This window comes from Nerophis ophidion, linkage group LG27, assembly GCF_033978795.1.
Source record: "Nerophis ophidion isolate RoL-2023_Sa linkage group LG27, RoL_Noph_v1.0, whole genome shotgun sequence".
NCBI classification, from domain to species: Eukaryota; Metazoa; Chordata; class Actinopteri; order Syngnathiformes; family Syngnathidae; genus Nerophis; species Nerophis ophidion.
In genome coordinates, this window is record NC_084637.1 from 35,376,390 (window position 1) to 35,403,102 (window position 26,713).

General features: G+C 40.6%; 1 protein-coding gene and 1 long non-coding RNA gene across 3 annotated transcripts; one reads left to right on the forward strand and one right to left on the reverse strand.

Moving 5' to 3' along the window:
• Positions 1 to 258: 258 nt before the first annotated feature.
• LOC133544256 (vesicle-associated membrane protein-associated protein B/C-like) lies at positions 259 to 25,292 on the reverse strand. 2 transcript variants are annotated; one of them, XM_061889417.1, is made up of 6 exons: positions 25,067 to 25,292; positions 18,182 to 18,334; positions 10,526 to 10,629; positions 9,324 to 9,404; positions 7,943 to 8,110; positions 259 to 778 (listed from the first exon to the last, which is right to left on the reverse strand). In XM_061889417.1, exons 1-6 carry the CDS (start codon positions 25,122 to 25,124, stop codon positions 614 to 616), a joined length of 729 nt encoding a protein of 242 aa, XP_061745401.1. In that variant the 5' UTR covers positions 25,125 to 25,292; the 3' UTR covers positions 259 to 613. The 2 variants fall into 2 exon arrangements, with proteins under 2 accessions (XP_061745401.1, XP_061745402.1); XM_061889418.1 differs by having other exon boundaries at positions 7,943 to 8,095; positions 25,067 to 25,289.
• On the forward strand, positions 24,769 to 25,256 carry LOC133544258 (uncharacterized). Its single transcript, XR_009804614.1, has 2 exons — positions 24,769 to 24,952; positions 25,025 to 25,256. It is a non-coding gene; the product is annotated as an uncharacterized LOC133544258 (long non-coding RNA).
• Positions 25,293 to 26,713: the final 1,421 nt, after the last annotated feature.

Genomic DNA, 26,713 nt, shown 5'->3' on the forward strand with positions numbered 1-26,713 from the left:
ACGTTTGGGAACTGAGGAAACTAATTGTTGAAGCTTTGAAAGTGGAATTCTTTCCCATTCTTGTTTTATGTAGAGCTTCAGTCCTTCAACAGTCCGGGGTCTCCGCTGTCCTGTATTTTGTTTATATTTACATCTAACACAATTTCCCAACTCATATGGAAACGGGGTTTGTAATATTTTATCATCCATGTGATATCATGTAATATGTTTGAGTAAGTGATATTGTTGTGTTGTCATGGAGATAAAAAGACAGTGAAATAGAAGCCAGATGTGATGTTTATCATAAACATTGTGGTTGTACAGTGAGTAGAAACACACCTCTCATCATCATCATCATCATCATCATCATCATGATGATGATGATGTTTAAAGTAGCATTTTGCATCCAAGTCATGACTTGAAGTTCACTGCTCAGGAACATCGCTAGAAAAAGTGCAGTCAGGGAAAAAAAAAGTCATCTTTGAATCAGAGAGGATGAGTGCGTGTGTGTGTATATATGTGTGTGTGTGTATATATGTGTGTGTGTGTGTGTGTGTGAGAGTGTGCATCCTTGTCAACATTCACACTTCATCTCCATCCTTCCAGCATGATGACAAGATGGAGGAGCTGAAGTCTAGAGGATGAGTTTCCCCAGGATGACTCCCAGCACAAAGAGGAGGACACACAGTGCCAACACACCACCGCTCAGCAGCCCCCCCTCCCTGGCCGCCATGATGGAGGAGGAGTCAAGGGGCGGGGCCACTGAGGTGGTCGTCCTCTTCCGGAGCCCATCGTTCTCCTGCCATGAAGAAGGATGACTTCAGTATTCCAGTACTCCTTCTACAATGTAACTAAGTATTCCAGTACTCCTTCTACAATGTAACTAAGTATTCCAGTACTCCTTCTACAATGTAACTAAGTATTCAAGTAATCATTAAGTATTCAAGTACTCCTACCATGTAACTAAGTATTCAAGTAATCATTAAGTGTTCAAGTACTCCTACAATGTAACTTTAAGTATTTATGTAATCATTGAATAATCAAGTACTTTAACAGCAATGTAACTTTAGGTAATCAAGTAATCATTAAGTATTCAAGTACTCCTACAATATAACTAAGTATTTATGTAATCATTGAGTATTCAAGTACGCCTTCTACAATATAACTAAGTATTGATGTAATAATTGAGTATTCAAGTACTCCTTCTACAATGTAACTTTAGGTAATCAAGTAATCATTATGTATTCAAGTACTCCTACAGTGTAGTTTGAAGTATTTATGTAATCATTAAGTATTCAACTACTCCTACAATGTAACTTTAAGTATTTATGTAACCATTAAGTGTCCAAGTACTCCTTCTACAAAGTAACTTGATGTATTTGTGTACTCATTAAGTATTCAAGTACTTCTTCTGCAATGTAACTTATAGTTTTCAAGAACTCCTATAATGTAAATAAGTATTTATGTACTCATTAAGTATTGAAGTACTCCTACAATATAACTTAAAGTATTCAAGTACTCTTTTGACACTGTAACTTAAAGTATTGAAGTACTCCTTCCACAATGTAACTTCAAATATTCAAGTACTCCTTCCACAATGTAATTTAAAGACTTCAAGTACTCCTTTGACAATGTAACTTATAGTATTTATTAACTCATTTTGCATGGTAACTTAAAGTATTAATTCACTCATTTTAGAATGTAACTTAAAGTATTCAAGTACTCTTTTGACACTGTAACTTAAAGTATTGAAGTACTCCTTCCACAATGTAACTTCAAATATTCAAGTACTCCTTCCACAATGAAATTTAAAGACTTCAAGTACTCCTTTGACAATGTAACTTATAGTATTTATTAACTCATTTTGCATGGTAACTTAAAGTATTCATTCACTCATTTTAGAATGTAACTTAAAGTATTCAAGTACTCTTTTGACACTGTAACTTAAAGTATTGAAGTACTCCTTCCACAATGTAACTTCAAATATTCAAGTACTCCTTCCACAATGTAATTTAAAGACTTCAAGTACTCCTTTGACAATGTAACTTATAGTATTTATCAACTCATTTTGCATGGTAACTTAAAGTATTCATTCACTCATTTTAGAATGTAACTTAAAGTATTCAAGTACTCCTTTGACACTGTAACTTAAAGTTTTGAAGTATTCCTTTGACAAAGTAAAAGTCATCATGTGATACTCTATAAACTTCAGTACATGTCATGAAGTTTATTGACCTTCACTACTCAACAGGTCAAGTCATGCAGGGAGTATATTTACTTTATTTGCCTTGTATTGAGGGAGTATATTTACTTTATTTGCCTTGTATTGAGGGAGTATATTTACTTTATTTACCTTGTATTGAGGGAGTATATTTACTTTATTTGCCTTGTATTGAGGGAGTATATTTACTTTATTTGCCTTGTATTGAGGGAGTATATTTACTTTATTTGCCTTGTATTGAGGGAGTATATTTACTTTATTTGCCTTGTATTGAGGGAGTATATTTACTTTATTTACCTTGTATTGAGGGAGTATATTTACTTTATTTGCCTTGTATTGAGGGAGTATATTTACTTTATTTGCCTTGTATTGAGGGAGTATATTTACTTTATTTGCCTTGTATTGAGGGAGTATATTTACTTTATTTGCCTTGTATTAAGTGAGTATATTTACTTTATTTGCCTTGTATTGAGGGAGTATATTTACTTTATTTACCTTGTATTGAGTGAGTATATTTACTTTATTTGCCTTGTATTGAGGGAGTATATTTACTTTATTTGCCTTGTATTAAGTGAGTATATTTACTTTATTTGCCTTGTATTGAGGGAGTATATTTACTTTATTTACCTTGTATTGAGTGAGTATATTTACTTTATTTGCCTTGTATTGAGGGAGTATATTTACTTTATTTGCCTTGTATTGAGGGAGTATATTTACTTTATTTGCCTTGTATTGAGGGAGTATATTTACTTTATTTGCCTTGTATTGAGTGAGTATATTTACTTTATTTACTTTGTATTGAGGGAGTATATTTACTTTATTTGCCTTGTATTGAGGGAGTATATTTACTTTATTTACCTTGTATTGAGTGAGTATATTTACTTTATTTGCCTTGTATTATGTGAGTATATTTACTTTATTTGCCTTGTATTGAGTGAGTATATTTACTTTATTTGCCTTGTATTGAGTGAGTATATTTACTTCATTTACCTTGTATTAAGTGAGTATATTTACTTTATTTGCCTTGTATTAAGTGAGTATATTTACTTTATTTGCCTTGTATTGAGTGAGTATATTTACTTTATTTGCCTTGTATTGAGTGAGTATATTTACTTTATTTGCCTTGTATTATGTGAGTATATTTACTTTATTTGTCTTGAATTGAGGGAGTAAATTTACTTTATTTGCCTTGTATTGAGGGAGTATATTTACTTTATTTGCCTTGTATTGAGTGAGTATATTTACTTTATTTGTCTTGAATTGAGGGAGTAAATTTACTTTATGTGCCTTGTATTGAGGGAGTATATTTACTTTATTTACCTTGTATTAAGTGAGTATATTTACTCTATTTGCCTTGTATTGAGTATATTTACTTTATTTGCCTTGTATTGAGGGAGTATATTTACTTTATTTGCCTTGTATTGAGTGAGTATATTTACTTTATTTGCCTTGTATTAAGTGAGTATATTTACTTTATTTGCCTTGTATTGAGTGAGTATATTTACTTTATTTGCCTTGTATTGAGGGAGTATATTTACTTTTTTTGTCTTGTATTGAGGGAGTATATTTACTTTATTTGCCTTGTATTGAGGGAGTATATTTACTTTATTTGTCTTGTAGTGAGTGAGTATATTTACTTTATTTGCCTTGTATTAAGTGAGTATATTTACTTTATTTGCCTTGTATTGAGGGAGTATATTTACTTTATTTGCCTTGTATTGAGGGAGTATATTTACTTTATTTGCCTTGTATTGAGGGAGTATATTTACTTTATTTGCCTTGTATTGAGGGAGTATATTTACTTTTTTTGTCTTGTATTGAGGGAGTATATTTACTTTATTTGCCTTGTATTGAGGGAGTATATTTACTTTATTTGTCTTGTAGTGAGTGAGTATATTTACTTTATTTGCCTTGTATTAAGTGAGTATATTTACTTTATTTGCCTTGTATTGAGTGAGTATATTTACTTTATTTGCCTTGTATTGAGGGAGTATATTTACTTTATTTGCCTTGTATTGAGTAGCCATCATCTCCTTGTTGACAGTAAAAAAGCGAGCTAGGCACCAAGTGAGTATTTGTGGTAGTGTATTTGATGCTAAAGTATATATTTTATAATACAAACATGATATCATCTGTTTCATTTAGAAAAGCAATCCCATATTTATTGTAACCATCCCTCACTTTTGGTGCCTATTAAGGGTACCGGGGACCCAAAAAGGGTCTCAGTCAAAGTGTCAAAAATACATCATTTATTGTCTTTTTTTTTACTGTGAACACTTAAATATCTACATATATATATATATGTATGTATATATATATATATATATATATATATATATATATATATATATATATGAATGGAATAAGTTTATTTGGGTCATATAATCAAGCATTTAGTTAAAGAGTAGAGATGATACATATTTAACAATCATATACACACACACACTAAAAGAAAGGCTGAAGCTTATATGTGCCTATCCTATATCTTCACTGAAAATCAGATAGCCTGGAACATCAACGGTAAGAAAAAATCAATGGGATGAAAGTAATTGTTACTATATTTGATCATTTTCAATTATTTCACCTTTTAAGACTTTTTTGAACCTTAAAGCCGTATTTTGTATTCTTCCTTACTTGACATATTTGACAAATCAATATCCCCATAAATGTTTGTTTTCTCCTCTCAATGTAAAGAAGCTAAGAATACAAGCTGGGAGGCTGTTGTTCTTTACTCCAAACATCATTTCCATTGCTTTTACAAACACAATATCTGAACATTTGAAGACATTAGAACTTATAAATAATGGATTGGTATGTTCATAGAAGCACACGATGTGTATTATTCTAATCACCCTTTTTTCAAGTTGAATTATTGGCTCTGTTTGTTTTATAAACATTTCCCCAAACTTCAACACAATATCTTAAATATAAAAATAATAAAAGAATAATATAACATATGCAGACATTTCTTACTTTATGAAGAAGAGCAATGGATTTGGATATGTTTCCCTTTATATTTTCAATTTGCGCTTTCCAACATCATTTATTCCCAAGAATTTAGTTTCATATACTCTATCCATTTCCACTTCTTTCATTTTGCTTCACAATTTGTCCTTGCACCACTAAACACCATTCATTTACTTTTCTTATCATTTAATAATAACTTGCTCATATCAAACCATTTTTTGGCTGAATTAACTCAACCTCTAATATCCTCAACACTTCCTTCAAGTCTTCTCCTCAACAATCTACAAGTGTATCAGCTGCAAACACAATACATTTACATTTATTAGTTACAGAACAAACATCATTTCAATAAAGTATAAATAACTTGGTATTGTTACTCTTCTTGGCTGTGATTTAGTCTTACTAATTTCCACATATTGAGATCTATTACTTCAATAACTACTTTATCACTGCTGTAAAACACCTCTTATGCCATAGTTTGACCATTTTTGAAAAAGTAAGGAATGATGAATTATGTCAAAAGTTTTACATAAGTCAATAAATATTCCAACGGCATGTTGCTTTTTTTCTATTGCTGTAGCCATGTTTCCCACAAAGTGCTAGGGATGTAGATGATTAGTCCTGATGGTCATTACTAGCTCATGTTTGTCAATCAGCTATTTACAAATCATTTCTCAAGAATTTTTGCATTGAATTATATACATATATACACATATACATACATATATATATATATGGTACTTGCTTTTCATCACATTGTACCTGTTTATAGTGACAATAAAAGCTTTTAATGTATTCTATTCTATAGATCAACTTCAGGTGTACGTGATGCTGTGTAAAGTTAGACATTGTTTATGTTTTATGGCTTTTCTGTCAAGGAAAACCCACTAAATGATTGATATTGTCCCATCAAAATGATTGAAATAAGTAATTGTAGCCATAAACATGTCAACAATTCACATCCACATTGTTTTTGATTCATTATTATTTTTAAACAATGACAATTAAAAAAAATTCACACTAAAGGTCCTGGAGACCAAGAAGGTCTCATTTAAAGTATAAAAAAAAAAAAATCATTTAAAAACTCCATAGGCTTAGTGGCCACATGCGTGGACAGCACATTTTAGCTCTTATTTCCAAATTGGGGTACACTACTGAATTGGGGTCTTATGGCCGCTTATGTGGACACTTATACTGCCATCTGGTGGTGTCAGAAGAGTATAACATACAATGGAATTTGGGGAAAAAAGAATTAGCATGTCACTAAACATGAAGTACACGTTTGTGTACTTATGGACTAAGTACATCATATCAAAAGATGATTCTTAGTTTTTATTTTAATTCGAGTCCTATAAGCGCAAATAGTAAAGAGAAAAAAAAAACATGTAAACAAACAGCTTGAGCCTTAAGAGTTTTTTAATATATATATATATATATATATATATACATATATATATATATATATATATATTTGCTTTAGGGCAGCACGGTGGAGGAGGGGTTAGTGCGTCTGCCTCACAATACAAAAGTCCTGAGTAGTTGTGGGTTCAATCCTGGGCACGGGATCTTTCTGTGTGGAGTTTGCATGTTCTCCCCGTGACTGCGTGGGTTCCCTCCGGGTACTCCGGCTTCCTCCCACCTCCACAGACATGCACCTGGGGATAGGCCCCTCCCACCTCTAAAAACATGCACCTGGGGATAGGCCCCTCCCACCTCTAAAAACATGCACCTAGGGGTAGGCCCCTCCCACCTCCAAAGACATGCACCTGGGGATAGGCCCCTCCCACCTCCAAAGACATGCACCTGGGGATAGGTTGATTGGCAACACTAAATGGTCCCTAATGTGTGAATGTTGTCTGTCTATCTGTGTTGGCCCTGCGGTGAGGTGGCGACTTGTCCAGGGTGTACATCGCCTTCCGCCCGATTGTAGCTGAGATAGGCACCAGCGCCCCCTGCGACCCCAGAGGGAATTAGCAGTGGAAAATGGATGGATGGATGGATATTTGTTTTAATTTCACACTTAAATCTGTACATAACTTCAGATCTATTCATTGATGATCACTTTTTAATATTTTTTACTTTAGTGCCCTTTTTGTAAAAAAAAAAAAAAAAAGGGGTTTATTTTCATGTCGAACAATATTTTTGGGGAAAAAACTGCACATTTTGTGTGTTTGACATTTTATTTGACGAAAAGGGGCATAATAAGTCCATATTATCATAATAAATATACAAAATGTACCACTGATGGTTAGATCTGAAGTTCATCTACAGATTTAAGTCTTAAAAGTAAAAAATAAATACATGATAATAGTATAGATAAAATATTAATAAATGATTCATTTTTCTAATTTGGGTCACTAAGTACTTTAGTGTGATTTCTTTTTTCAATTATCAGTCTTAAAAAATAATAATGAATCAAAAACCGTGTGGATATAAATTGTTGACATATTTAAGGCAATACAATAAATATGGGGGTACACATCTTGCATATTGTAAGCGTGATATGAAGTAATTGGAGCCTTGAATGTGTTAATAATGAATAAGATGGATTTTGATACATTATTATTACTATTTGCCTGCATGGCCGCTTTGTGTCATTCAACTTTGATCCAAACATTTCACCTCTCTTATTGCACTTTGTTTTCTGCTAACAGTATTTTGGAAATGTGGCGTGGGCCCTAAAAAAATACATCTTTTTAGTAATGAACTCATCGGTGACATTAATGCTGACTAAGCGCTTTGCTCCTGACGAGTGTGATTAGTTGTGTGTCTCACCCGGATGCGTCTGTTCTCTTCCCTGAGCCTGTGCACCTCCGCCTGCAGCCGCCTGCACTCATCCATCACCTTCTTGCCCTCCGCCTCGTCCAACGAGGAGCTGGCAGACTTTGGCAGGGAGCTACTAAGCACCGTGTGGTCAGGGTCCTCATGCTGCAAGGCACAACACTAAACATGTGATCAGGGGGAGGTGGTGATGAAGGCAAATGACTAAACATGTCATCATAGGGAGGTGGTGATGACGGCAAAACACTAAACATGTGATCACGGGGAAGTGGTGATGAAGGCAAATGACTAAACGTGATCGGGGGAGGTGGCGATGAAGACGAATGACTAAACATGTGATCACGGGGAGGTGGCGATGAAGATAAATGACTAAACATGTGATCACGGGGAGGTGGTGATGAAGACAAGTGACTAAACATGTGATCAGGGGGAGGTGGTGATGAAGACAAGTGACTAAACATGTGATCAGGGGGAGGTGGCGATGAAGACAAGTGACTAAACATGTGATCAGGGGGAGGTGGCGATGAAGACAAATGACTAAACATGTGATCAGGGGGAGGTGGCGATGAAGACGAATGACTAAACATGTGATCAGGGGGAGGTGGCGATGAAGACAAGTGACTAAACATGTGATCAGGGGGAGGTGGTGATGAAGACAAATGACTAAACATGTGATCACGGGGAGGTGGCGATGAAGATAAATGACTAAACATGTGATCACGGGGAGGTGGTGATGAAGACAAATGACTAAACATGTGATCAGGGGGAGGTGGCGATGAAGACGAATGACTAAACATGTGATCAGGGGGAGGTGGCGATGAAGACAAGTGACTAAACATGTGATCACGGGGAGGTGGCGATGAAGATAAATGACTAAACATGTGATCACGGGGAGGTGGTGATGAAGACAAGTGACTAAACATGTGATCAGGGGGAGGTGGTGATGAAGACAAGTGACTAAACATGTGATCAGGGGGAGGTGGTGATGAAGACAAGTGACTAAACATGTGATCAGGGGGAGGTGGTGATGAAGACAAGTGACTAAACATGTGATCAGGGGGAGGTGGCGATGAAGACAAGTGACTAAACATGTGATCAGGGGGAGGTGGCGATGAAGACAAATGACTAAACATGTGATCAGAGGGAGGTGTTGATGAAGACAAATGACTAAACATGTGATCAGGGGGAGGTGGCGATGAAGAGAAATGACTAAACATGTGATCAGGGGGAGGTGGTGATGAAGACGAATGACTAAACATGTGATCAGAGGGAGGTGTTGATGAAGACAAATGACTAAACATGTGATCAGGGGGAGGTGGCGATGAAGAGAAATGACTAAACATGTGATCAGGGGGAGATGGTGATGACTACTTACAGTTTTGGCATTATCTAGCGGCATGTCAAAGGCACATCTCAACCTGGAGTCCATCAGCTCCTCTGGCTTGGCATCCTTCCACTGAGGAGGAAGAAGATGAAGAAGATCATTGAAGGATAGAGGCCTCTTCTACTTAGTACTCACCACCCCCTCCATGTCTTCAACTTAGTACTCACCACCCCCTCCATGTCTTCTACTTAGTACTCACTACCCCCTCCATGTCTTCAACTTAGTACTCACCACCCCCTCCATGTCTTCTACTTAGTACTCACTACCCCCTCCATGTCCTCTACTTAATAACTCACCACCCCCTTCATGTCTTCTACTTAGTACTCATCACCCCCTCCATGTCTTCTACTTAGTACTCACCACCCCCTCCATGTCTTCTACTTAGTACTCACCACCCCCTCCATGTCTTCTACTTAGTACTCACCACCCCCTCCATGTCTTCTACTTAGTACTCACCACCCCCTCCATGTCTTCTACTTAGTACTCACCACCCCCTCCATGTCTTCTACTTAGTACTCACCACTCCCTCCATGTCTTCTACTTAGTACTCATCACCCCCTCCATGTCTTCTACTTAGTACTCACCACTCCCTCCATGTCTTCTACTTAGTACTCACCACCCCCTTCATGTCTTCTACTTAGTACTCACTACCCCCTCCGTGTCTTCTACTTAGTACTCACCACCCCCTCCATGTCTTCTACTTAGTACTCACCACCCCCTCCATGTCTTCTACTTAGTACTCACTACCCCCTCCATGTCTTCTACTTAGTACTCACCACCCCCTCCATGTCTTCTACTTAGTACTCACTACCCCCTCCATGTCCTCTACTTAATAACTCACCACCCCCTTCATGTCTTCTACTTAGTACTCATCACCCCCTCCATGTCTTCTACTTAGTACTCACCACTCCCTCCATGTCTTCTACTTAGTACTCACCACCCCCTTCATGTCTTCTACTTAGTACTCACCACCCCCTCCATGTCTTCTACTTAGTACTCACCACCCCCTCCATGTCTTCTACTTAGTACTCACCACCCCCTCCATGTCTTCTACTTAGTACTCACCACGCCCTCCATGTCTTCTACTTAGTACTCACCACCCCCTTCATGTCTTCTACTTAGTACTCACCACCCCCTTCATGTCTTCTACTTAGTACTCACCACCCCCTCCATGTCTTCTACTTAGTACTCACCACCCCCTCCATGTCCGTCATGTCGTGAGGAGCCAGCATGGACAGGACCATGAATTTGTGTTTGCTCTTCTCCTTGGGGTCATAGTCGAAAGGCTGCAGCATGACTGTGGAACATCACAACAGGATCACCGTGGTCTACTGACTGTGGAACATCACAACAGGATCACCGTGGTCTACTGACTGTGGAACATCACAACATGATCACCGTGGTCTACTGACTGTGGAACATCACAACAGGATCACCGTGGTCTACTGACTGTGGAACATCACAATAGGATGACCGTGGTCTACTGACTGTGGAACATCACAACATGATCACCGTGGTCTACTGACTGTGGAACATCACAACAGGATCACCGTGGTCTACTGACTGTGGAACATCACAACATGATCACCGTGGTCTACTGACTGTGGAACATCACAACAGGATCACCGTGGTCTACTGACTGTGGAACATCACAACAGGATCACCGTGGTCTACTGACTGTGGAACATCACAACATGATCACCGTGGTCTACTGACTGTGGAACATCACAACAGGATCACCGTGGTCTACTGACTGTGGAACATCACAACAGGATCACCGTGGTCTACTGACTGTGGAACATCACAACATGATCACCGTGGTCTACTGACTGTGGAACATCACAACATGATCACCGTGGTCTACTGACTGTGGAACATCACAACAGGATCACCGTGGTCTACTGACTGTGGAACATCACAACAGGATCACCGTGGTCTACTGACTGTGGAACATCACAACATGATCACCGTGGTCTACTGACTGTGGAACATCACAACATGATCACCGTGGTCTACTGACTGTGGAACATCACAACATGATCACCGTGGTCTACTGACTGTGGAACATCACAACAGGATCACCGTGGTCTACTGACTGTGGAACATCACAACAGGATCACCGTGGTCTACTGACTGTGGAACATCACAACAGGATCACCGTGGTCTACTGACTGTGGAACATCACAACATGATCACCGTGGTCTACTGACTGTGGAACATCACAACATGATCACCGTGGTCTACTGACTGTGGAACATCACAACAGGATCACCGTGGTCTACTGACTGTGGAACATCACAACATGATCACCGTGGTCTACTGACTGTGGAACATCACAACATGATCACCGTGGTCTACTGACTGTGGAACATCACAACATGATCACCGTGGTCTACTGACTGTGGAACATCACAACAGGATCACCGTGGTCTACTGACTGTGGAACATCACAACAGGATCACCGTGGTCTACTGACTGTGGAACATCACAACAGGATCACCGTGGTCTACTGACTGTGGAACATCACAACATGATCACCGTGGTCTACTGACTGTGGAACATCACAACATGATCACCGTGGTCTACTGACTGTGGAACATCACAACATGATCACCGTGGTCTACTGACTGTGGAACATCACAACATGATCACCGTGGTCTACTGACTGTGGAACATCACAACATGATCACCGTGGTCTACTGACTGTGGAACATCACAACATGATCACCGTGGTCTACTGACTGTGGAACATCACAACATGATCACCGTGGTCTACTGACTGTGGAACATCACAACAGGATCACCGTGGTCTACTGACTGTGGAACATCACAACATGATCACCGTGGTCTACTGACTGTGGAACATCACAACAGGATCACCGTGGTCTACTGACTGTGGAACATCACAACATGATCACCGTGGTCTACTGACTGTGGAACATCACAACATGATCACCGTGGTCTACTGACTGTGGAACATCACAACAGGATCACCGTGGTCTACTGACTGTGGAACATCACAACAGGATCACCGTGGTCTATTGACTGTGGAACATCACAACAGGATCACCGTGGTCTACTGACTGTGGAACATCACAACATGATCACCGTGGTCTATTGACTGTGGAACATCACAACATGATCACCGTGGTCTACTTCAAACACAGAAAATAACATATTTATTATTAACCATTGGAATGGATTTAACTGTCTATAAATTGAAGTGGAGTGGTCATTGTTCTTTTTTTGCAACACCAACAGGTCACAATAATCCATGAAGATAAACTCATACACAATAAATTGAATTATGCGGACACGTTTGTTACTGAATACTTTTTAATCTGCATTGGAGACTTTTTATGTGTAAGTAATATGTAAATATAAGTAATATGTAACTATAATAAGTAATATATACTGTAAGTATAATAAGTAATATATAAGTATAATAAGTAATATGCAACTATAATAAGTTATATGTAACTACAAACCCTGTTTCCATATAAGTTGGGAAATGGTGTTAGATGTAAATATAAACAGAATACAATGATTTGCAAATCCTTTTCAAGCCATATTCAGTTGAATATGCTACAAAGACAACATATTTGATGTTCAAACTCAAACTGCCAAAGTAGTTGGGAAAGGGCATGTTCACCACTGTGTTACATCACCTTTTCTTTTAACAACACTCAATAAACGTTTGGGAACTGAGGAAACTAATTGTTGAAGCTTTGAAAGTGGAATTCTTTCCCATTCTTGTTTTATGTAGAGCTTCAGTCCTTCAACAGTCCGGGGTCTCCGCTGTCCTATTTTACGCTTCATAATGCGCCACACATTTTCCATGGGAGACAGGTCTGGACTGCAGGCGGGCCAGGAAAGTACCCGCACTCTTTTACTACGAAGCCACGCTGCTGTAACACGTGGCTTGGCATTGTTTTGTTGAAATAAGCAGGGGCGTCCATGATAACGTTGCTTGGATGACAACATAATTTGCTCCAAAACCAGTATTTACCTTACAGTATTAATGGTGCCTTCACAGATGTGTAAGTTACCCATGCCTTGGGCACTAATACACCCCCATACCATCACACATGTGTAAGTTACCCATGCCTTGGGCACTAATACACCCCCATACCATCACACATGCTGGCTTTTACACTTTGCGCTTATAACAATCCGGATGGTTATTTTCCTCTTTGTTCCGGAGGACACCACGACCACAGTTTTAAAATATAATTTGAAATGTGGACTCATCAGAACACAGAACAATTTTCCACTTTGCATCAGTCCATCTTAAGATGAGCTCGGGCCCAGCGAAACCGGCGGCGTTCCTGGGTGTTGTTGATAAATGGGTTTTGCTTGGCATAGTAGAGTTTTAACTTGCACTTACAGATGTAGCGACCAACTGTAGCTACTGACAGTGGTTTTATGAAGTGTTCCTGAGCCCATGTGGTGATATCCTTTACACACTGATGTCGGTTTTTGATGCAGTACCGACTGAGGGAACAAACGTCCGTAATATCATCGCTTACGTGCAGTGATTTCTCCAGATTCTCTGAACCTTTTGATGATTTTACGGACCGTAGATGGTAAAATCCCTAAATTCCTTGCAATAGCTTGTTGAGAAATGTTGTTCTAAAACTGTTTGACAATTTGCTTACAAAGTGGTGACCCTCACCCCATCCTTGTTTGTGAATTACTTAGCATTTCATGGAAGCTGCTTTTATAGCCAATCATGGCACCCACCTGTTCCCAATTAGCCTGCACACCTGTGGGATGTTCCAAATAAGTGTTTGATGAGCATTCCTCAACTTTATCAGTATTTATTGCCACCTTTCCCAACTTCTCTGTCATGTGTTGCTGGCATCAAATTCTAAACTTAATGATTATTTGCAAAAAAAAAAAATGTTTATCAGTTTGAACATCAAATATGTTGTCTTTGTAGCATATTCAACTGAATATGGCTTGAAAAGGATTTGCAAATCATTGTATTCTGTTTATATTTACATCTAACACAATTTCCCAACTCATATGGAAACGGGGTTTGTATAATAAGTAATATATAAGTATAAGTAATATGTAACTATAATAAGTAATTTACAAGTATATGTGATGTGTACCTATAATAAGTAATATGTAACTATAATTATTTGGTCCTTGACTAAATGCTCCCTAGTTTGGGAAAATTGTCTGTCTGTGTCAACTCTGCCTTCCTTGTCTGGGGTCTACCTTGCTTTCCTTGTCCTGGGTGTACGCTGTCTTCCTTGTCCGGGGTCTACCTTGCTTTCCTTGTCCTGGGTCTACTCTGCCTTCCTTGTCCGGGGTCTACCTTGCTTTCCTTGTCCTGGGTGTACGCTGTCTTCCTTGTCCGGGGTCTACCTTGCTTTCCTTGTCCTGGGTCTACTCTGCTTTCCTTGTCCTGGGTGTACGCTGTCTTCCTTGTCTGGGGTCTACCCAGCCTTCCTTGTCTGGGGTCTACCCAGCCTTCCTTGTCTGGGGTCTACCCAGCCTTCCTTGTCTGGGGTCTACCCAGCCTTCCTTGTGTGGGGTCTACCTTGCTTTCCTTGTCCTGGGTCTACTCTGCCTTCCTTGTCCGGGGTCTACCTTGCTTTCCTTGTCCTGGGTGTGCGCTGTCTTCCTTGTCTGGGGTCTACCCAGCCTTCCTTGTCTGGGGTCTACCCAGCCTTCCTTGTCTGGGGTCTACCCAGCCTTCCTTGTGTGGGGTCTACCTTGCTTTCCTTGTCCTGGGTCTACTCTGCCTTCCTTGTCTGGGGTCTACCTTGCTTTCCTTGTCTGGGGTCTACCTTGCTTTCCTTGTCCTGGGTGTACTCTGTCTTCCTTGTCTGGGGTCTACCCAGCCTTCCTTGTCTGGGGTCTACACAGCCTTCCTTGTCTGGGGTCTACACAGCCTTCCTTGTCTGGGGTCTACCTTGCTTTCCTTGTCTGGGGTCTACCTTGCTTTCCTTGTCCTGGGTGTACGCTGTCTTCCTTGTCTGGGGTCTACCCAGCCTTCCTTGTCTGGGGTCTACCTTGCTTTCCTTGTCCTGGGTCTACGCAGCCTTCCTTGTCTGGGGTCTACCCAACCTTCCTTGTGTGGGGTCTACACAGCCTTCCTTGTCTGGGGTCTACACAGCCTTCCTTATCTGGGGTCTACCCAGCCTTCCTTGTCTGGGGTCTACACAGCCTTCCTTGTGTGGGGTCTACCCAGCCTTCCTTGTCTGGGGTCTACACAGCCTTCCTTGTGTGGGGTCTACACAGCCTTCCTTGTCTGGGGTCTACACAGCCTTTCTTGTCTGGGGTCTTCCTTGCTTTCCTTGTCCGGGGTCTACGCAGCCTTCCTTATCTGGGGTCTACCCAGCCTTCCTTGTCTGGGGTCTACACAGCCTTCCTTGTGTGGGGTCTACACAGCCTTCCTTGTCTGGGGTCTACACAGCCTTCCTTGTCTGGGGTCTACCTTGCTTTCCTTGTCCGGGGTCTACCCAGCCTTCCTTGTCTGGGGTCTACCTTGCTTTCCTTGTCCGGGGTCTACCCAGCCTTCCTTGTCCGGGGTCTACCCAGCCTTCCTTGTGTGGGGTCTACACAGCCTTCCTTGTGTGGGGTCTACACAGCCTTCCTTGTCTGGGGTCTACACAGCCTTCCTTGTGTGGGGTCTACACAGCCTTCCTTGTCTGGGGTCTACCTTGCTTTCCTTGTCCGGGGTCTACACAGCCTTCCTTGTCTGGGGTCTACCCAACCTTCCTTGTGTGGGGTCTACACAGCCTTCCTTGTCTGGGGTCTACACAGCCTTCCTTATCTGGGGTCTACCCAGCCTTCCTTGTCTGGGGTCTACACAGCCTTCCTTGTGTGGGGTCTACACAGCCTTCCTTGTCCGGGGTCTACGCAGCCTTCCTTATCTGGGGTCTACCCAGCCTTCCTTGTCTGGGGTCTACACAGCCTTCCTTGTGTGGGGTCTACCCAGCCTTCCTTGTCTGGGGTCTACACAGCCTTCCTTGTCTGGGGTCTACACAGCCTTCCTTGTGTGGGGTCTACACAGCCTTCCTTGTCTGGGGTCTACACAGCCTTTCTTGTCTGGGGTCTTCCTTGCTTTCCTTGTCCGGGGTCTACGCAGCCTTCCTTATCTGGGGTCTACCCAGCCTTCCTTGTCTGGGGTCTACACAGCCTTCCTTGTGTGGGGTCTACACAGCCTTCCTTGTCTGGGGTCTACACAGCCTTCCTTGTCTGGGGTCTACCTTGCTTTCCTTGTCCGGGGTCTACCCAGCCTTCCTTGTCTGGGGTCTACCTTGCTTTCCTTGTCCGGGGTCTACCCAGCCTTCCTTGTCCGGGGTCTACCCAGCCTTCCTTGTGTGGGGTCTACACAGCCTTCCTTGTGTGGGGTCTACACAGCCTTCCTTGTCTGGGGTCTACACAGCCTTCCTTGTGTGGGGTCTACACAGCCTTCCTTGTCTGGGGTCTACCTTGCTTTCCTTGTCCGGGGTCTACACAGCCTTCCTTGTCTGGGGTCTACCCAACCTTCCTTGTGTGGGGTCTACACAGCCTTCCTTGTCTGGGGTCTACACAGCCTTCCTTATCTGGGGTCTACCCAGCCTTCCTTGTCTGGGGTCTACACAGCCTTCCTTGTGTGGGGTCTACACAGCCTTCCTTGTCTGGGGTCTACACAGCCTTTCTTGTCTGGGGTCTACACAGCCTTCCTTGTCTGGGGTCTACACAGCCTTTCTTGTCTGGGGTCTTCCTTGCTTTCCTTGTCCGGGGTCTACGCAGCCTTCCTTATCTGGGGTCTACCCAGCCTTCCTTGTCTGGGGTCTACACAGCCTTCCTTGTGTGGGGTCTACACAGCCTTCCTTGTCTGGGGTCTACACAGCCTTTCTTGTCTGGGGTCTACACAGCCTTCCTTGTCTGGGGTCTACACAGCCTTTCTTGTCTGGGGTCTTCCTTGCTTTCCTTGTCCGGGGTCTACGCAGCCTTCCTTATCTGGGGTCTACCCAGCCTTCCTTGTCTGGGGTCTACACAGCCTTCCTTGTGTGGGGTCTACACAGCCTTCCTTGTCTGGGGTCTACACAGCCTTCCTTGTCTGGGGTCTACCTTGCTTTCCTTGTCCGGGGTCTACCCAGCCTTCCTTGTCTGGGGTCTACCTTGCTTTCCTTGTCCGGGGTCTACCCAGCCTTCCTTGTCTGGGGTCTACCCAGCCTTCCTTGTGTGGGGTCTACACAGCCTTCCTTGTCTGGGGTCTACCTTGCTTTCCTTGTCCGGGGTCTACACAGCCTTCCTTGTCTGGGGTCTACCCAACCTTCCTTGTGTGGGGTCTACACAGCCTTCCTTGTCTGGGGTCTACACAGCCTTCCTTATCTGGGGTCTACCCAGCCTTCCTTGTCTGGGGTCTACACAGCCTTCCTTGTGTGGGGTCTACACAGCCTTCCTTGTCCGGGGTCTACGCAGCCTTCCTTATCTGGGGTCTACCCAGCCTTCCTTGTCTGGGGTCTACACAGCCTTCCTTGTCTGGGGTCTACACAGCCTTCCTTGTCTGGGGTCTACCTTGCTTTCCTTGTCCGGGGTCTACCCAGCCTTCCTTGTCTGGGGTCTACCTTGCTTTCCTTGTCCGGGGTCTACCCAGCCTTCCTTGTCTGGGGTCTACCCAGCCTTCCTTGTGTGGGGTCTACCTTGCTTTCCTTGTCCGGGGTCTACACAGCCTTCCTTGTCCGGGGTCTACCCAGTCTTCCATGTTCGTTTACATTTCAGCTGTCTGCTCTTTTATTCCACTTGTTGATGTTTTGTTTTTGTTGAAGCATGTTTAGAATGTGGAGTGTTTGAGGACAGGCTGGAGTACTTGCTGCAAACAAGAAGTGGAGAAGACTGACCAGAAAGAAGGATGGAGGTGCCAGCATCCAGGATGCCATTGTTGGGGCGCACACAGTATCTGCGGGGGGCCGTGGTCCTCACTTTGAAGCACACGTTTCTGTCTGTGGGGTTGGTCAGCTTCAGAGTGGACGTCACCACGTCTGTGAAGGGACCTGAGGACAGACACACACACACACACACACACACACACACACACACACACACACACACACACACACACACACACACACACACACACACACACACACACACACACACACACACACACACACACACACACACACACACACACACACACACACACACACACACACACACACACACACACACACACACACACACATACATATATATTGGTTATCATTTGTATTGGGGAGCGAGTGTTTGATGAGTACATGTGGGGACCAGCCTTTCTACAGGTGGTGGAGACATAAAAAAGTGAGGTGAAATGTCCACTGGCCAGTGAGCTCTTTAAATCTGTGGATTGTTGAAGTCATGTGCTGATCATTCTTACCGGGGAGCCTGGTAATAATGTGCCACCTACATCTACTGTAATAATGTGCCACCTACATCTACTGTAATAATGTGCCACCTACATCTACTGTAATAATGTGCCACCTACATCTACTGTAATAATGTGCCACCTACATCTACTGTAATAATGTGCAACCTACATCTACTGTAATAATGTGCCACCTACATCTACTGTAATAATGTGCAACCTACATCTACTGTAATAATGTGCCACCTACATCTACTGTAATAATGTGCCACCTACATCTACTGTAATAATGTGCCACCTACATCTACTGTAATAATGTGCCACCTACATCTACTGTAATAATGTGCCACCTACATCTACTGTAATAATGTGCAACCTACATCTACTGTAATAATGTGCAACCTACATCTACTGTAATAATGTGCCACCTACATCTACTGTAATAATGTGCCACCTACATCTACTGTAATAATGTGCCACCTACATCTACTGTAATAATGTGCAACCTACACCTACTGTAATAATGTGCCACCTACATCTACTGTAATAATGTGCCACCTACATCTACTGTAATAATGTGCCACCTACATCTACTGTAATAATGTGCAACCTACATCTACTGTAATAATGTGCCACCTACACCTACTGTAATAATGTGCAACCTACACCTACTGTAATAATGTGCAACCTACATCTACTGTAATAATGTGCAACCTACATCTACTGTAATAATGTGCCACCTACATCTACTGTAATAATGTGCCACCTACATCTACTGTAATAATGTGCCACCTACATCTACTGTAATAATGTGCAACCTACACCTACTGTAATAATGTGCAACCTACATCTACTGTAATAATGTGCAACCTACATCTACTGTAATAATGTGCCACCTACATCTACTGTAATAATGTGCCACCTACATCTACTGTAATAATGTGCAACCTACATCTACTGTAATAATGTGCCACCTACATCTACTGTAATAATGTGCCACCTACATCTACTGTAATAATGTGCCACCTACATCTACTGTAATAATGTGCAACCTACACCTACTGTAATAATGTGCAACCTACATCTACTGTAATAATGTGCCACCTACATCTACTGTAATAATGTGCCACCTACATCTACTGTAATAATGTGCCACCTACATCTACTGTAATAATGTGCAACCTACACCTACTGTAATAATGTGCCACCTACATCTACTGTAATAATGTGCCACCTACATCTACTGTAATAATGTGCCACCTACATCTACTGTAATAATGTGCCACCTACATCTACTGTAATAATGTGCCACCTACATCTACTGTAATAATGTGCCACCTACATCTACTGTAATAATGTGCAACCTACATCTACTGTAATAATGTACAACCTACATCTACTGTAATAATGTGCAACCTACATCTACTGTAATAATGTGCAACCTACATCTACTGTAATAATGTGCCACCTACACCTACTGTAATAATGTGCCACCTACATCTACTGTAATAATGTACAACCTACATCTACTGTAATAATGTGCAACCTACATCTACTGTAATAATGTGCAACCTACATCTACTGTAATAATGTGCCACCTACATCTACTGTAATAATGTGCCACCTACATCTACTGTAATAATGTGCCACCTACATCTACTGTAATAATGTGCCACCTACATCTACTGTAATAATGTGCCACCTACATCTACTGTAATAATGTGCCACCTACATCTACTGTAATAATGTGCCACCTACATCTACTGTAATAATGTGCCCCCTACATCTACTGTAATAATGTGCCACCTACATCTACTGTAATAATGTGCCACCTACATCTACTGTAATAATGTGCAACCTACATCTACTGTAATAATGTGCCACCTACATCTACTGTAATAATGTGCAACCTACATCTACTGTAATAATGTGCAACCTACATCTACTGTAATAATGTACAACCTACATCTACTGTAATAATGTGCAACCTACATCTACTGTAATAATGTGCCACCTACATCTACTGTAATAATGTGCAACCTACATCTACTGTAATAATGTGCCACCTACACCTACTGTAATAATGTGCCACCTACATCTACTGTAATAATGTGCCACCTACATCTACTGTAATAATGTGCCACCTACATCTACTGTAATAATGTGCCACCTACATCTACTGTAATAATGTGCCACCTACATCTACTGTAATAATGTGCAACCTACATCTACTGTAATAATGTGCCACCTACATCTACTGTAATAATGTGCAACCTACATCTACTGTAATAATGTGCCACCTACATCTACTGTAATAATGTGCCACCTACATCTACTGTAATAATGTGCCACCTACATCTACTGTAATAATGTGCCACCTACATCTACTGTAATAATGTGCAACCTACATCTACTGTAATAATGTGCAACCTACATCTACTGTAATAATGTGCCACCTACACCTACTGTAATAATGTGCCACCTACATCTACTGTAATAATGTGCCACCTACATCTACTGTAATAATGTGCCACCTACATCTACTGTAATAATGTGCCACCTACATCTACTGTAATAATGTGCAACCTACATCTACTGTAATAATGTGCCACCTACATCTACTGTAATAATGTGCCACCTACATCTACTGTAATAATGTGCCACCTACATCTACTGTAATAATGTGCCACCTACATCTACTGTAATAATGTGCCACCTACATCTACTGTAATAATGTGCAACCTACATCTACTGTAATAATGTGCCACCTACATCTACTGTAATAATGTGCAACCTACATCTACTGTAATAATGTGCCACCTACACCTACTGTAATAATGTGCCACCTACATCTACTGTAATAATGTGCCACCTACATCTACTGTAATAATGTGCCACCTACATCTACTGTAATAATGTGCCACCTACATCTACTGTAATAATGTGCCACCTACATCTACTGTAATAATGTGCCACCTACATCTACTGTAATAATGTGCCACCTACATCTACTGTAATAATGTGCCACCTACATCTACTGTAATAATGTGCCACCTACATCTACTGTAATAATGTGCAACCTACATCTACTGTAATAATGTGCAACCTACACCTACTGTAATAATGTGCCACCTACACCTACTGTAATAATGTGCCACCTACATCTACTGTAATAATGTGCCACCTACATCTACTGTAATAATGTGCCACCTACATCTACTGTTATAATGTGCCACCTACATCTACTGTAATAATGTGCCACCTACACCTACTGTAATAATGTGCCACCTACATCTACTGTAATAATGTGCCACCTACACCTACTGTAATAATGTGCCACCTACATCTACTGTAATAATGTGCCACCTACATCTACTGTAATAATGTGCCACCTACATCTACTGTAATAATGTGCCACCTACACCTACTGTAATAATGTGCCACCTACATCTACTGTAATAATGTGCCACCTACATCTACTGTAATAATGTGCCACCTACATTTACTGTAATAATGTGCAACCTACATCTACTGTAATAATGTGCAACCTACATCTACTGTAATAATGTGCCACCTACATCTACTGTAATAATGTGCCACCTACATCTACTGTAATAATGTGCCACCTACATCTACTGTAATAATGTGCCACCTACATCTACTGTAATAATGTGCCACCTACATCTACTGTAATAATGTGCCACCTACATCTACTGTAATAATGTGCCACCTACATCTACTGTAATAATGTGCCACCTACATCTACTGTAATAATGTGCCACCTACATCTACTGTAATAATGTGCCACCTACATCTACTGTAATAATGTGCCACCTACATCTACTGTAATAATGTGCAACCTACATCTACTGTAATAATGTGCCACCTACATCTACTGTAATAATGTGCCACCTACATCTACTGTAATAATGTGCCACCTACATCTACTGTAATAATGTGCCACCTACATCTACTGTAATAATGTGCAACCTACATCTACTGTAATAATGTGCAACCTACACCTACTGTAATAATGTGCCACCTACACCTACTGTAATAATGTGCCACCTACATCTACTGTAATAATGTGCCACCTACATCTACTGTAATAATGTGCCACCTACATCTACTGTAATAATGTGCCACCTACATCTACAAACATTAGAGCTGCACACATGAATTGAAATTAAAAAAAGGAAGAAGAAGAAGAAAAAAAGCTCCAAAAGTATCTTGGCCTCACCTGCTGTTTAGTTCCAGCACATCACTGCTCTGGACGGAACATCCATTCTAATCACTAAACGATCCCTTAGTTTTGATTGAAACTTTTATCAGTAGATTGCACAGTACAGTACATATTGCCTACAATTGAGCACTAAATGCTAACACCCCAATAAGTTTTTCAACTTGTTTAAGTTGGGGTCCACCTTCATCAATTCATGGTGTAGTTGGACGTAACATCAATTCCAATCACCAATCAATCAACTGGTTTGCACGGACCATCTATTTTAATCACCAATCAATCACCTGGTTTGTACGGACCATCTATTTTAATCACCAATCAATCACCTGGTTTGTACGGACCATCTATTTTAATCACCAATCAATCACCTGGTTTGTACGGACCATCTATTTTAATCACCAATCAATCACCTGGTTTGTACGGACCATCTATTTTAATCACCAATCAATCACCTGGTTTGGATGGACCATCTATTTTAATCACCAATCAATCACCTGGTTTGTACGGACCATCTATTTTAATCACCAATCAATCACCTGGTTTGTACGGACCATCTATTTTAATCACCAATCAATCACCTGGTTTGTACGGACCATCTATTCTAATCACTCATCAATCACCTGGTTCGTACGGACCATCTATTTTAATCACCAATCAATCACCTGGTTTGTACGGACCATCTGTTTTAATCACCAATCAATCACCTGGTTTGTACGGACCATCTATTTTAATCACCAATCAATCACCTGGTTTGTACGGACCATCTATTTTAATCACCAATCAATCACCTGGTTTGTACGGACCATCTATTTTAATCACCAATCAATCACCTGGTTTGGATGGACCATCTATTTTAATCACCAATCAATCACCTGGTTTGTACGGACCATCTATTTTAATCACCAATCAATCACCTGGTTTGTACGGACCATTTGTTTTAATCACTCATCAATCACCTGGTTTGTACGGACCATCTATTTTAATCACCAATCAATCACCTGGTTTGTACGGACCATCTATTTTAATCACCAATCAATCACCTGGTTTGTACGGACCATCTATTTTAATCACCAATCAATCACCTGGTTTGTACGGACCATCTATTTTAATCACCAATCAATCACCTGGTTTGTACGGACCATCTATTTTAATCACCAATCAATCACCTGGTTTGTACGGACCATCTATTTTAATCACCAATCAATCACCTGGTTTGGATGGACCATCTATTTTAATCACCAATCAATCACCTGGTTTGTACGGACCATCTATTTTAATCACCAATCAATCACCTGGTTTGTACGGACCATCTATTTTAATCACCAATCAATCACCTGGTTTGTACGGACCATCTATTCTAATCACTCATCAATCACCTGGTTCGTACGGACCATCTATTTTAATCACCAATCAATCACCTGGTTTGTACGGACCATCTGTTTTAATCACCAATCAATCACCTGGTTTGTACGGACCATCTATTTTAATCACCAATCAATCACCTGGTTTGTACGGACCATCTATTTTAATCACCAATCAATCACCTGGTTTGTACGGACCATCTATTTTAATCACCAATCAATCACCTGGTTTGGATGGACCATCTATTTTAATCACCAATCAATCACCTGGTTTGTACGGACCATCTATTTTAATCACCAATCAATCACCTGGTTTGTACGGACCATCTGTTTTAATCACCAATCAATCACCTGGTTTGTACGGACCATCTATTTTAATCACCAATCAATCACCTGGTTTGTACGGACCATTTATTTTAATCACTCATCAATCACCTGGTTTGTACGGACCATTTATTTTAATCACTCATCAATCACCTGGTTTGTACGGACCATTTATTTTAATCACTCATCAATCACCTGGTTTGTACGGACCATCTATTTTAATCACCAATCAATCACTTGCGGCTTCTGCCAGCAAGCTAGCGGCTAAGCTAAAAGGAGCTAGCAGGCTAACGCCAGCACACCTGTGCCATGTCACCTGTGCGTGGCCGTGGACGACAAGAAGGTATGAATGTAATTGTCATTATTATTATTGATGTTAAGCATGAATATTATTGTCATTATTATTGTTGTTTAGTTAGCTAGCTAGCTAGCGAGCCCCCCGGTGGCCCTGCGTTACCTCGGAAGCGGAGTTCGTGTTGCGGCTCCAGCAGCAGGACTTGCTCGGGTCTGGCCATGTCCCACAGCTTCTTCCGAGACTGACTCACAGAGGGGCGGCCGTCCACCGACTTCCTTGCGGGCGAGAAGGCGGACTAGGGCCGGCCGGTGAAAGACTGGCAGCTTCCGCAAGCTAACGTGCTAATGCTAAAGGAGAGAGCCGAGCGGAGGGCGGGGCGGACTTGGTGAAGAGGCGGGGCTTAGCGCTAGGAGGCGCGGAGTTGGTCGTTGTGATGGGCGTGGCTTGTCACAGGGAGAGGCGGGGCCGAATTCTATAAAGTGTTGTGTTGTGTCCATTAAACTAAAGGACATCTTCTTGATATTGTATTTGTAAACATTTATCATTTGCCAGGTTGGAAGCTGACAACCTCCGCAAGTCTGGTGTTGTGGCAGATGTGCTTTTTTCTTCACAAACTACTTGATTTATCACAGCTACTACTGAGAAGATCCATAAATCCTAATATAGCCATAAATAACATAAGCATAATTAAAAATAATATTGCCATAAACAATAAAAATATAAACTTGAATAATACAACTTATTCAGCCATGAATAATATAACTATAAATAATCAAATATAGCTATAAACAATATATTCATAAATAACAGCCTTAATAATGAAACTATAACCATAAATGATACAGACAAAAATCATACTGCTATAAATAATAAACATATAGCCATATATGACCATTAAATATTATACAACCATATGTAACTATAACAAATAATATAGCCATTAATAATAAAACTACAAATAAAGGTGTAGCCATAAATAATAAAATATAGCTACAGATAAACTACAAATAACAGCCATAAATAAAAATAATATAACCATAAATTATATCGCTAAAAATAAAAATATAGCCATGAATAAAATACACAGCATAAAAAAGTGGTTAGAGTGTCCGCCCTGAGATGTGTAGGTCGTGAGTTCAAATCCCGGCCAAGTCATACCAAAGACTATAAAATGGGACCCGTTGCTTGGCACTCAGCATTAAGGCTTGGAATTGGGGGTTAAATCACCATAAATGATACTCGGGCGCGGCACAGCTGCTGCCCACTGCTCCCCTTACTTCCCAGGGGGTGATCAAGGGTGATGGGTCAACTGCAGAGAATAATTTCACCACATCTAGTGTGTGTGTGACAATCATTGCTACTTTACCTCAACTTTACTTTATAAATAATAATAAAAAATAGCCATAAATAATAAATATAGCCTCAATAAAAAATATAGCTATTAGTAATACAGCCAGCAGCAATAAAAAATATATAAATAATAATAATAATATAGCCACAGAAAATATATAGCCATAAATAATAATATAGCTTCATAAAATATATATAGCCATAAATAATATAGCAACATAAATAATAAAAATATAGCCATGAATAATAAAACTACAAATAAAAATGTAGACATCCAAAATAAAATATAGCTATAAACTTTAAACAGTCATAAATAAAAATAATATAACCATAAATTATATTGCTATATATAAAAATATAGCCATGAAGAAAATACATAGCATCAAATAAAATCACCATAAATAGAAACTTAACCATAATGAAAATACAGCCATATATAATAAAAATATAATCATAAAT